General features: G+C 38.2%; 1 protein-coding gene across 3 annotated transcripts in view; it reads right to left on the bottom strand.

The window, feature by feature from the left end:
* EBF4 (EBF transcription factor 4) overlaps nucleotides 1-13,518 on the bottom strand; it is a 58,554-nt gene that overhangs the window by 30,336 nt on the left and 14,700 nt on the right. For all 3 annotated transcript variants that reach the window (XR_008686817.2, XR_008686818.2, XM_055432738.2), the window contains exon 7: nucleotides 12,827-12,895. Coding sequence is in view for 1 of the 3 variants with exons in the window: in XM_055432738.2 (XP_055288713.1) it covers nucleotides 12,827-12,895 (69 nt within the window). In the remaining 2 variants the exon portion in view is untranslated. The remainder of the gene's footprint in view (nucleotides 1-12,826; nucleotides 12,896-13,518) is intronic.

The raw sequence follows: 13,518 nt of genomic DNA, 5'->3' as shown, positions 1-13,518 counted from the left end.
GTGTGCTGGTGAATGTTTAACAACCACTTCTAGAGGGGGGAAACCCCCTTATTTATGTTTGTTGATTTCCATGGTTTTATATATATATGTTTTCCCCATGGCTGATTTCAAGCTACCAATGTGATGCTACTAAATAAGATGTTAAGAGATGCTAACAATTTGCTCCTGTGGACCAGTATGAGCCAGCTCCAGCATACCACTGTCAAAGATCCTAATATTAGTCAGGAAAGGAATTACAACTTAGTTAAGAGTATTTAGTAAATTTCAAGGGTAATAAATAAAAGCATAGAAATGAAGTAAATAAACTTCTAAACCAGTAAATGGAAAAACTGAATAAGAAATATATTCACTACATCAAACAAAATATTCAATTTTTTTTAAATAGCAAGAAAGGAAAACAAAGAAACAAAAAAGTGGAACAAATACAATGTGCAAAGCAAGAGGGTAGAAAGGAGTAGAAGTAAATCAATAATTTCAATAAGTACATAGATAAACTTTGTTAAATAGACTAGATTAAAAAAATAAGCCCATCAATATATCATTTAAAAGAGAAATATCTGCAACATAGGGACATATAATGGTTGGGGAAAAAAAGGATAGAAAAGAGTATATGAGACAAATATAACCAAAAGTTGAGAGAGCCTTTAAATAATATCAGATAGGGAATTCTTTGGCAGTCTAGTGGTTAGGACTCACTGTTTTCACTGCTGGGGGGCCCAGGTTCAACCCCTGGTTAAGGAACAAAGGTCCCATAAGCCATGAAGTGTGGCCACAAACATATAAATAGTATCAGATAAAACAGACTTTAAACAAAACTATTATTGGGAATGAAGGATCAATGCTGATAAAAGGTTCAATTCAGAAGGAAGATGTAAGATTTTAAAACTTGTTCACACTTAATAAAATAGTCAATATATATACATATATACATATATATTACTAATTATATATTAATCTTCCACATGAACTTTTAGCTTATCTTTGTAGGATAAAATTAATGAAACCCACAATGATAAGCTGAAAGTTCACGTAGAAGATCATAACCTCATCTCTCTGTTTTTAATAGGTCAAGCAGACCTATTTAATAAATAAAGACAAAACTGAACATCACAATTAACAACCTTGAAAAAACAGGCATGTATAAAATGATAGACCCAGTTAGACACACAATGAGGTTTGAAATTAGTAACAAAAATAACTAGGAAAATATCAAACGTTTAGAAATCAAGAAACACATTTCTACTTTTGCTTCTTTTTAAGATTGAGTCACAGAGACACCACTGCAGCCTGAAAACAAAACAGACAAAATACACAAAGTACCATTTCTAGAGACATCAGACAATAAAGAACAATGACTTCTGAAAGATGGGAAATAAACAAGATGAACCTGACAAATTCCTAGCATACTGTTTTGAGAGTTTCCAGGCTTCAGCAATGGGATGGGACACTGAGGCAGAGCACAGCAAACTCCTAGTGTTGAGGAGACACAACTAAGTATCCAGGGAAACCAAGGGAGCTAGACTCCATAGGATGGAGTCTCACAAAAGAGAGAGGTGCATAGAAGGAGAAACTAGAAACTTGTAGAGGGTCCCCTTGGGTGTGTGAGGAAACTAACCGATGTGAAAAGGAATAAAGGGAACAGTCCTGGTGTTCACATAGTGATAAGAACAGTCCCTATTTCTAATAACCAGACTGAAAAAATCCACAATTCATGGGACATTGGACAGAATACTCAGGAAGGTATTACTTTAGTAGAGGGGAAAAATTAGTCCCAGATTGAGTACTACTGTGGACCCATCTAATAAATCATTAAAGTAAGACTCAGAAAGATCAAACTGTTTCCGAGTAACTTAACCGCATCCGAGAATAAAGAAGATTTACAGGAATACAAAATTATCCGCCACCGATGAAGAAAAATTCACAGTGTCTGGCATCCAATCACAGATTATGAGCCAAGTCTAGATGCAAAAACAATATGGCTCAAAATGAGAAGAATAATCAATCAATTGATACTGACATAGAATAGATACAGATTTTAGAATTAACAGGGAAAGACATTAAAAGAGGTATTTTAATTGTATTTGGTATGTTGAAAAATTTAAGCAGAGATAAAATGGAAGATATAAAAAGATATAGATCAAACTTGTAGAGATGAAAATTAAAATGTTTGAGATAAAAAATATATTGGAAGTGATAAACCATAGATGAAACACTACAGAAGAACATTATAGATTAGTGGGCTTCAAGGCACAGCAATAAAAAATATCCAAAATGAAAAACAAGAAAAACATCCCCTCAAGTGAAAGAATTATTGGTGAGCTACAGGACAACCCAAGCAATTTAATACTTGGATACCTGGAGTCCCCAAAGGAGGAGGGGCAAAAAAGATTTGAAGATACAATAGTTAAAAAAACTTTCCAAATGTCGTGAAACTGTAAACTCCTAGATCCAAAAAGATTAATGAACTCCAAGTACAAGAAACATGAAGAAAACTACACCATAGCACATCATAGTCAAGTTGCTAAAAATGAATAATAAAAAATTTTAAGGCAGTCAAAGATAAAAGAAATGTTCAGTTCAGTCGCTCAGTCGTGTCCAACTCTTTGTGACCCTGTGAATCACAGCATGCCAGGCATCCCTGTCCATCACCAACTCCCAGAGTTCACTCAAACTCATGTCCATCGAGTCAGTGATGCCATCCAGCCATCTCATTCTCTGTTGTCCCCTTCTCCTCCTGCCCCCAATCCTTCCCAGCATCAGAGTCTTTTCTAGTGAGTCAACTCTTCACATCAGGTGGCCAAAGTATTGGAGTTTCACCTTTAGCATGTTATGTACACAGTAATAAAGATAATGATGGTATCTTTCTTATTGGGAATGAAAGAAAAGACAGGGGAGCAACATCTTAAAAATAATAATAATTACTACTACTACTGCCAGTCTATAATTCTATACCCAGTGAAACTATCTTTCAAAAAATACATGAAATATTAAAGGATGCCATTCAGGCATAAGAAAAATAATACCACATGGAAACCTCAAATCTATGGAAAAGAATGAAGAGCACTGGAAATAGTTACTACACGGCTGAATGTATATGTGTGTGTGTGTGTGAAGTCACTTCAGTCATGTCTAACTCTTTGCAAATTCTATGGACTGTAGCCTGCCAGGCTCCTCTGTCCATGGGATTTTCTAGGCAAGAGTACTGGAGTGGGTTGCCATGCTCTCCTCCAGGGGATCTTCCAAACCCAGGGATTGAATCCAAGTCTCTTATGTCTCCTGCATTGGCAGGCGGGTTCTTTACCACTAGTGCCACTTTGGAAGCCCTGGGTAAATGTATATTTTCCATATAATTCAAATCTCTTTAAAAACTAATTGACTTTGAAACAGTATCAATGTACTGTGGATTATAGAACATATATAAAAATAAAATTCAAGATAATAGTATGAAGTGGTATAATTGAAGATAGAGGGCATTAAGTTAAAGACATGTCCTAAATTAATATTAAAATAACAAAATAAAGAATTTTGCTAATAAATCAACAAAGGAGACAAAGTTGAATAATTAAAAAAGCCTGAAAATCTAAAAGAGTGGAAAAAAGGGAAAAGAACAAAAAGAGACAGAACACATAGAAAGAAAATATCAAGGTGATAAGACTCAAACCTAATCATATCAATAATCACACTAAACATAAATGATCTAAATATACCAATTAACAGGCAAAGATTATCAGATTAGACAAAAAGCAGAACTATATGCTGGCTATAAGAAGTGTATGTTAAATATAAAGACAAATAGATTAAAAGGATGGAAAAGATTTATCATGCTAATAGTAGTCAAAAGAAAATTTGAATGACGATATTACACAAAGTAGATTTTATGGATTCATAATAAAAGGGTCAATTAAACAAAAGGACATAAAACAATCTAATAACCGTTTTCAAATCAAGGAAAAACAGACAAATTCAGAATATTGGTTGGTCATTCCAGTACCCTTTTCTCAATAACAGGAAAAAAAGGCAGAAAATCAGTCAGGATATAGACTCAAACAACACATCAACTAACTTAACCTGTTTGATAGTTATGCTGCTGCTGCTGCTGCTAAGTCACTTCAGTCGTGTCCAACTCTGTGCGACCCCATAGACGGAAGCCTACCAGGCTCCCCCGTCCCTGGGATTCTCCAGGCAAGAACACTGGAGTGGGGTGCCATTGCCTTCTCCAATGCATGAAAATGAAAAGTGAAAGTGAAGGTGCTCAGTCGTGTCTGACTCTTCTCGATCCCATGGACTGCACCTACCAGGCTCCTCCATCCATGGGATTTTCCAGGCAAGAGTACTGGAGTGGGGTGCCATTGCCTTCTCCGTTGACAGTTATAGGTCACTCTATCTAACAACAATAAAATACACATTCTTCCCAAGTGCACACAAAACATTTACCAAAGTAGGCTACATTCTGGGCCATAAAATTAGTTTCAAAAGATTCAAAAGGATTAAAGTTATACAAAGTATATATTCTCTAACAATTGAATTCAATTAGAAACCAGTAATGGAATTATCCTAAGAGAATCCCCAAACTTTTTGAAACTAAATAATACATGGATGGGTTAAAAAAAATTCAAAAGAAAAATTAGAAAATATTTTTAATTAAATGGAAATGAAAACATAATTTGTGGTATGATACTAAAGCAGTACTTAGAAATGTGTAGCACTAAAAGTTTATTTTAGATAGAAAGAAAGTCTGTTTTAGACAGAAAAGTCTTTCAAATAAATGACCTCAGCTTCCACTCCAGGAGACCAGAAAAAGGAGAGGAAATTAAGCCCAAAATAAGCAGAAGAAAGGAACTAATAAATATCTAAATAGGAAATAGATAAACAATGTAGAAAATCAATGAAACCAAAAGGGTTCTTTTAGAAGGTCAGTAAAACGGGTAAACCTGTAGCCTGACTGATTAGGAAAAAAGAGAGAATACATAATTTGCCAATATCAGACATGGGAATGGTGATATCATTGCATATTCTAAAGATATGGGATAGGGAATATTACAAATAATTTTATGTCAACAAATTCAATAACTTTAAAAAATGGACAAATTCCTTGAAAGATACAAATTACTAAAGTTCATTCTAGAAAAAATAGACAGCCTATTCTGTTAGAGACATTAAAATTATAGTCAAAATACTTGCCAGGAAGAAAAATCCAGGCTCAGATGGCTTCACTGGTGAATTCTACCAAACACTTAAGGAAGAAGTAATACCAATTATATACAAACTCGTGCAAAAAATTGAAGAGTCAGAAATACCTCACAACTAAATCTATAGGCCAGTATATCAGCATAAAAAGTGAAAGTGTTAGTCACTCAGTCATGTCCAACTCTTTGTAAGTCCATAGACTGTAGCCTGCAAAGCTCCTCTGTCCATGGAAAGCATATTGGAGTGGGTAGTCATTTTCTTCTTCAGGGATCTTCCCAACCCAAGGATTGAACTGAATTCTCTCACATTGAGGGCAGATTCTTCACCATCTGAGCCACCAGGGAAGCCCCATATATCAGCATAACTGTCTGGTTTTGATATATCAGTATATCTGATATATCAGAACCAGACAAAAAAGTTATAAGAAAATTAGAAAATTACCAGTGGCTTTTTTCACAGAACTAGAGCAAAAAATCTCAAAATTTGTATGGAGACACAAAAGATCCTGAATTGCCAAAGCAATCTTGAGAAAGAAGAACAGACTTGGAGGAATCAGGCTCCCTGACTTCAGACTAATAAAAAGTTACAGTCATCAAATCAGTATGGTACTGGAACAAGAATAGAAAAATAGATCAATGAAACAGGATAGAAAACCCAGAAATAAACCCATACACCTATGATCAATTAATCTATGATGAAGAAGGCAAGACTCCACAATGTTGGAGACATGTCTCTTCAACAAATGACGAATTGGGCATCTGTATGCTAAAAAATGAAATTAGATCATTCTTTAACTCCATACACAAAAATAAGCTCAAAATAGATTAAAGACTTAAATGTGAGACTGGATACTATACTATACTCCTAGAGGAAAACAAAGGCAGAACAGCCTCTGACATAAATTGCTGCAATATGTATTTCAAACTGTCTCCCAGCATAATGAAAATAAGAAAAATAAGCAAATGGGACCTACTTAAACTCAAAAGCTTTTGCACAGCAAAGGCAACAATAAACGAAATGAAAAGACAATCCACAATTTGGGAAAAAATATTTGTAAATGATGTGACGGATAAGGGATTAGTCTCTAAAATTTAAAAATAGCTCAAGATACTTAACAAGATCAAAACAAACAACCCACTCAAAAAATGGGCATAAGACATAAATATACATTTGTCCAAAGAAGACATACAGATGATCAAAAGGCACATGAAAAGATGTTCAAAATCACTAATTATTAGGGAAATGAAAGTCAAAACTATTAATACAATGAGATGTCACCTCATACTAGCCAGAATGGTTATCATCAAAAAAATCCACAAACATAAATGTTGGGGAGGGTGTGGAGAGAAGGGAACCTCCTATACTGTTGGTGGGAATGTAAATTGGTACAGCCACTATGGAGAACAGTATGGGGGTTCATTAAAAAACTAAAAATAGAGCTACCACATGACATTGCAATCCCACTCCTGGGTATATATCCAGAGAAAAACATGACCTAAAAGGATACATGCACCCCAGTGTTCACTGAAGCACTGTTTACAATAGCCAAGACATGGATGCAGCCTGAATGTCTATCAACAGAGAAATGGATAAAGAAGATGTGGTATGTATATACAATGGAATATTACTCAGCCATCAAAAAGAAATGAAATAATGCCATTTTCAGCAACATAGACAGTGTCGTATGAGTGAAGTAAGACAGAGAGGAGAAATATCATATGCTATCATTTATATGTGGACTCTAAAAAAGAAATGATACAAATGAGCTTATTTACAAAACAGAAGCAGACTCACAGACTTTAAGAACAAACTTATGGTTGCTGGGAGGAGGGGGGGAAGGATCAGGGGAAAGGCTACTAAGGGAGTTTGGGATGGACATGTGCATACTGGTATATTCAAAGTGGATAACCAACAAGGAACTACTATATAGCACATGGAATAATGTTACATGGCAGCCTGGATGGGAGGGGAGTTTGGGGAAGGATGGATACTTGTATATGAATGGCTGAGTCCCTTTGCTGTTCACCTGAAACTATCACAACATTGTTTGCTAATTGGCTATACCCCAATGTAAAATTTTAAAAGTTTTTAAAAAGAGAAAAAAAAAACCAAACAAAAAAGGAAATCAAAGACAACTATTCATCATGAACATGCAGAGACTCTAAACAAAATTTTATTAAATCAAATCCAACAATATATTAAAAAGATAATATACCATGACTAAGTGAGGCTCATCTTGGAAATGCAGGGTTGGTTTAACAGAAAACAAATTGATGTAATTCATCATATTAAACTAAAAAAACAAACAAGAGCATCTTAATAGATGTGGAGAAAGCCCCTGACAAAAGTCTAATATTGATTTCTGATAAAAAAAAAAAAAAACCTCTCAATAATGAAAGATAGTAGAGAACTTCCTCAATCTGACAAAGGCATCTATGAAAAACCTACAGCTATACACACACACATATGACAAAACATACATAAGGGCGAAAGACTGAGTACTTTTCACCTAAGATCAGGAGCAAGATAAATATCCATCCTTTCCACTGCTATTGTCAACACTGTACTGGAAGTTCTAACCAGCACAATCAGGCAAGAAAGATAAATAAAAGACATCCAAAAGATTGGAAATAAATAAATAAAAGTGTCTTTATTTGCAGATGACATGCTGTCTATAAAGATAATTTGCTAGACTCTTTAAAAAGCTACTAGAACTAATAAGTTTGGAGAAGGAAATGGCAACCCACTCCAGTGTTCTTGCCTGGAGAATCCCAGGGACGGGGGAACCTGGTGGGCTGCCGTCAGTGGGGTCACACAGAGTCGGACACGACTGAAGTGACTTAGCAGCAGTAGCAGCAGCAAGGCTGCAGACTACAGAATCAGTTACATAAAAATTCATATTTATGTGTACCATAAATAAACCATTGGAAATTGAAATTTAAAACAGCATTTACAATAGAATCAAAATAAACAAATAATAAGGGATAAATCTGAACATGCGATGTGAAAGATCTGTACTCTAAAGACTATAAAATATTGATGAGAGAGACTGAGGAAAATGTTCATGGGTTGGAAGTCTCAATATTGTTAAGATGTCATTTTCTCCAAATTGGTTTTTTAGATTCAAAGTAGTACCAATCAATAGCTCAATGGGATTTTTTGTAGAAATTAACAAGTTGATGCCCAAATTCATATGGAAACACAAAGGACAAAGTTGCAATGAAGAAACAAAGTTGGAGGACTTATGTTACCTTATTTCAAGAATTATTATAAAGTAACAGTAATCAAAACAGTGTAGTATTAGCATAAAAGCTAGAGTAAGGAATTGATGGAACAGAATAGAGTCCAGAAATAACTCCACATATAAATAAACAATTGATTTTTTTTTTTACAAAGTTTAAAAGAAATAGTACTGGAACAAGTGAATATATATATATATATAATTGCAAAGCAACAAAATGTCTTGATTCTATACCTCTCATATCTACAAAAATTAACTCAAAGTGGATCCTACACCTAAACAAAAAACCCAAAGCTACAAAACTTATAGAAGGGGGAACTTTTCTGTGACCTAGCTGAAGAATTTTAGCTATGACAACAAAAACACAATACACAGAGGGAAAAATGTATAAATTGGACCTTATAAAAATTAAAAACTTGTGTTTTTCAAAAACACTGTTAAGAGGGCTTCCCTGGTGGCTCACTGATAAAGAATCCATCTGCCAATGCAGGAGACATGGGTTCAATCCCTGATCCAGGAAGAACCCACATGCCGTGGAGCAACTAAGCTAGTGTGCCACAACTACTGAGCCTATGCTCTAGAGCCCCAGAACCTCAACTACTGAGCCCACATGCCACAACTACTGAAGACCACACCTGCTAGAGCCCGTGCTCCACAGCAAGAGAAGCCATTGCAATGAGAAGCCTGCACACCCCAGCTAGAGAGGAACCCCTGCTTGCTGCAACTAGAGAAAAACCTGGGCAGTAATGAAGGCCCAGCACAGCCAAAAATTAATTCATTAATTAATTTAAAAAAACTGATAAGAGAATGAAAAGACTAGTTATGGATTGGGAAATTTTTAAAAATTAATTTATCTTTGGCTGCACTGAGTTTTCATTGCTGCATATGGGCTTTCTCTAGTTGTGGCCAGCAGAGGCTACTCTCTAGTTGCAGTCTGTGGGCTTCTTATTGTGGTGGCTTCTTGTTGCAGAATACGGGCTCTAGGATGCACCGGCTTCATTAATTGCGGCACACAGGCGCAGTAGCTGTGGTGCATGGGCTTAGATGCCCTGCAGCATGTGGAATCTTCCCAGAGCAGGGATCGAACTCATGTTCCCTGCATCGGCAGGAGGATTCTTAACCACTGTACCACTGGGGAAGTCTGGGAAAAATTTTTTTGTAAAATATTTATCTAATTTTTTCCACAGTATATAAAGAACTCCCACTCAGGAATTAAAAAATAACCCAAAAACTTCACCAAAAAAATATGAATGGCAAAGAAGCACATGAAAAAATGTTCAACATCATTAGTCATTAGGGATATGAAAATTAAAACCATAATGAGATATGACTACACATCTATTAGAATGGGTAACATTAAAAAGATCATTCTTATGCTGAGACAGTAGAGGAATTACAACTCTCATACACTGCTGGTGGGAAACATAAAATGGTACCACTACTTTGGAAAACATAGTTAGGCAACTACTTATGACAAATGATCAGTATCTAGGATCTATAGGATCTATGAAGAATCATTAAAATCAATCATAATTCCTGGTGATTTCAGTGTCAAGGTAAATACATAATTCTTCCAACACATTCTTCTCTCTTCCTTTTGTATCTCTCTGCCACTGACCTTGCCTCTACACTCCCCTGGCCACACATTACCAATAAACACAATCTCCAAATAATCCTACCCACAGGCAACCCACTCCTTAACCACCAGCTCCACCCGCTTCTAGTACCTCAACTCCAGTAATTCTTTGGTCCCATCAGAACCTATGCTCGATTCATCATCCTTTCTCTTCGCTCTCCCACACTCTTCTCCTTTGTGAGCTTAAATTCCTTGTTCTATTTCTGTAAATACCCTTTGCTTACACTTTTTACTCTCTTTCCCTCTCCTTTCATTGTAGTCACATAGCAAACTCTGACTCTGGCTATATGCAACCACTCACCTGTTCTGCACCTGCACTCCTGTGGCTCAGCAGAGCTGGGGAAATTGCTCACTTAATTTATGACCACAGGACTTCCCTAGTGGTGCACTGGATAGGAATCCACCTGCCAGTGCAGGGGACATGGGTTCAATCCCTGGTCTGGGACGATTCCACATGCAAGAGAGCAACTAAACCTGGGCGCCGCAACTACTGAGCCTGTTGCCACAACTACTGAAGCCTGCATGCTCTAGAGCCAGCAAGTCGCAGCTACTGAGCCCGCATGCAGCAACTACCAAAGCCCGTGTTCTACAACAAGAGAAGCCACTGCAATGAGAAGCCTGTGCGCCACGAGAGAGTAGACCCTGCTCTCCACAACTAGAGAAAGCCTGCATGCAGCAACAAAGACCCAGTGCAACCAAAAATAAATATAAATGAACAAATGAAAAAATTCATGACCATAGGGAACTCCCTGGTGATCCAGTGGTTAGGACTCATTGCTTTCACTGTCATGGCCCCAGGTTCAGTTGCTAGTCTAAGATCCCACAAGCTGAGCAGTGAGGCCCAAAGTAAATACATTTTTTAAATAAATAAATAGATAAATAAATTTACGAACATATCTCAGGTGGGCCCTTAGTGGCACTTGGCAATCACAGAACATTTCCACTGTCCCCTCACTCTCCTGGACAGCTATTTCATGCCCTAGTGTCTCCCGCTCCATCCTCACCCTCAACTGTTGACCTTGTTTCCTATTTCACTGAGAAAACAAAGCAATGAGAAAAGGACATCAGCAAGCTCCTATGTTGGATATATCCATTTAAACACGTCCATGCCCAGATTCTCTGTCTTCCCTGTGTCTCCATGGGTAACTGTCTGTGCTCCCAGGTAAAACCAGTCTTCCACCTATGCAGGAGACACCGTGCCCTTTGCTGACTAGAGGGCATTGCTTCAGCGATTCTCCCTTCTAACTCTTGTATCATAATTTTCCATTTCCTACTGGATTTTTGCCATTAGCATCTGAACAAGCTATATTCGTTCTCAGCCTTACACTGTGCTCCTGCCAGGACCCTGTTTCTTTGATCCCTTCAGGGTGAAAGTCCAGAGTTCCTCTGGTCACTGTTTCTAGCGTCTCCTCTCATTCTCTCTTAGACATACTCTTATCAGAATTCTGCCCCTTTTGCCACTGAAATAGCTCCTGTTGAGGTCACCAATGTCCCCCACATTGTTAAATCTAATGGTTAATTCTTATTTTTTTATCATCTCCATGAGCAGCATTTGATGCAGTTGACTATAACCTTCTTTGGGGAAAACGTCTCTAGCGGGGCTTTTGGGACTCTGCTCCCCTGATTTTCCTTCCACTTTACGGCAGCTGCTTTTCAGTCTCCTTTGCTGGTTCTGCATCTCTAGACTATAGCAACAGGCATTCTCAAAATAGCTGGTATGACTATCAATTAGTATAATTGCTACCGAGGACAAATTGGCAATAACTATCAAAAGTACAAATGTACATCTCCTTTGACCCAGAAATTCTGCTTCTAGTAATATCCTTCATATAAATGCACACATGTGCTAAGTGACACATGGACAAAGTAATTCACTATAGCACATTTTATCCCCGAAGAAGAATGAAAACAGCCAAAATGCCCAGCAATAGACACTAAAGAAATTACAGTCCATCCATACAATGGAATATTTTGCAGCAGCAAAAAAAGAATGAGGAGACTGTTTGTGTCTGCATTTTCTTGCACAGGCTAGCTCAGAAAGGATACTCATGAAACTGGTGACAATGCTTGCTTATTTGGAGGGCAATGGATGAGTCAGAGGCAGAGGTGGAAGACTCTGCTGTCAACCGTTTTAAACTTGAATTTTAGTACACTGTGAATGATTTATCTATTAAAAGGAGAACAAGGCAGGGTTTAGTTCCAATATGGGATGAGTTCTAAGGTATTAATATATTGTTACAAATAAAAAAGGTAAGTATTAAATACAAAAGATTGTATACAATATGCTATACGTAGGGGTAGGGCAGACTTACTTTTCATTATTTACTCTTTTATGTTATCTTTTGAATTTTGTACCTTATATATATATATTTCCTATTCAGAAAGAAAGAATGCATTTTCACATGCATCGCCTCTACAATCCTATGACTGAAACTCACCAAGTACTTCCCTATTTTTCTACCAAAAGAAATGAACAGAGAAGTGAGAGGAGGCACCGGGACCAGAGCCCACTTTCCCTGCCACTCCCTGTTAGCTCCTCCAGCCGTGGCATCCTCTACCACCTCCCACCCCTGTCCTCTCTGGCTTCTTCCCTCAGGAAGCACAGCTCCTAAGTCCAGCCTCAGAAAGTCTGCCACCAGGGGCTTCACTCAGGGGACCGCTCCTCTTGCTCAGAGCCACCAAAGGGTGGTGAGAGCCACTGTGGCTGGTTCCAGCCTGCCCTGGCCTTGCAAGCTGCCGGGCCCTCCTCCCCTGGCCTGTACCTGTCAATGATGACGGGGTCTGAGGGCGTCTCATTCCGGTTGCCACAGCTCTTCCGGTCACAGCATCGGCTGAAGGAAAGGTGAGGAGGGAAGGAAGGAGGAAAGAAGGAGAGGGAGATTACCGTGTGGGGTGTGTTTGTGTGTATGTGTATGTGTGTGGCTCTGGGGTGAGGATGCTGATGTCCTGTCTCGGAGTGTGGAATCCCTGGGCCAGAAGGGCTCACTCCCAGAACCCAGCCCTGGGGATAAGGTTGGCCAGGAAACCCTTGTCCCAAAGGCGTGCTGCTCCTGGAAGATCCAGGAAAGGGTGGAATGCTGACCATCTACTCTCTCTGTACCCTTTTTATGCATATAGAAAAGAGGTCCAACTGTAAGCATGCATCACATGAATTTTCACACAGTGAGCTCACCCACGTAACCAGACCAAGAAATACCATGTGACCAGCATCCCAGAAGCCCCATCCTGGTCACTGCCCTTCCCAAGGGTAGCCACTGTTCCAACCAGATTTTTGAACACTATTTTCTTTTCCATGTGTGAGGAGTTGCCCAGGACGACCTTGTCCGACTGACACCTCCTGGGGAGCCCTTGCCTAGAAATGCCAAACTCTGGCATTTCTGGGGTAACGGGGAAGGGGAACCAAGAGCTGTGCTCCTCCTTCCCCATCCTACCTGCCCAGGGGGTGCCCTGAAGG

The sequence above is a fragment of the Moschus berezovskii genome, chromosome 15, assembly GCF_049115385.1.
Source record: "Moschus berezovskii isolate FMDL1 chromosome 15, NW_MosBer_1.0, whole genome shotgun sequence".
In the NCBI taxonomy this organism is placed as follows: domain Eukaryota; kingdom Metazoa; phylum Chordata; class Mammalia; order Artiodactyla; family Moschidae; genus Moschus; species Moschus berezovskii.
This window is presented reverse-complemented; position numbering and strand designations above follow the sequence as displayed.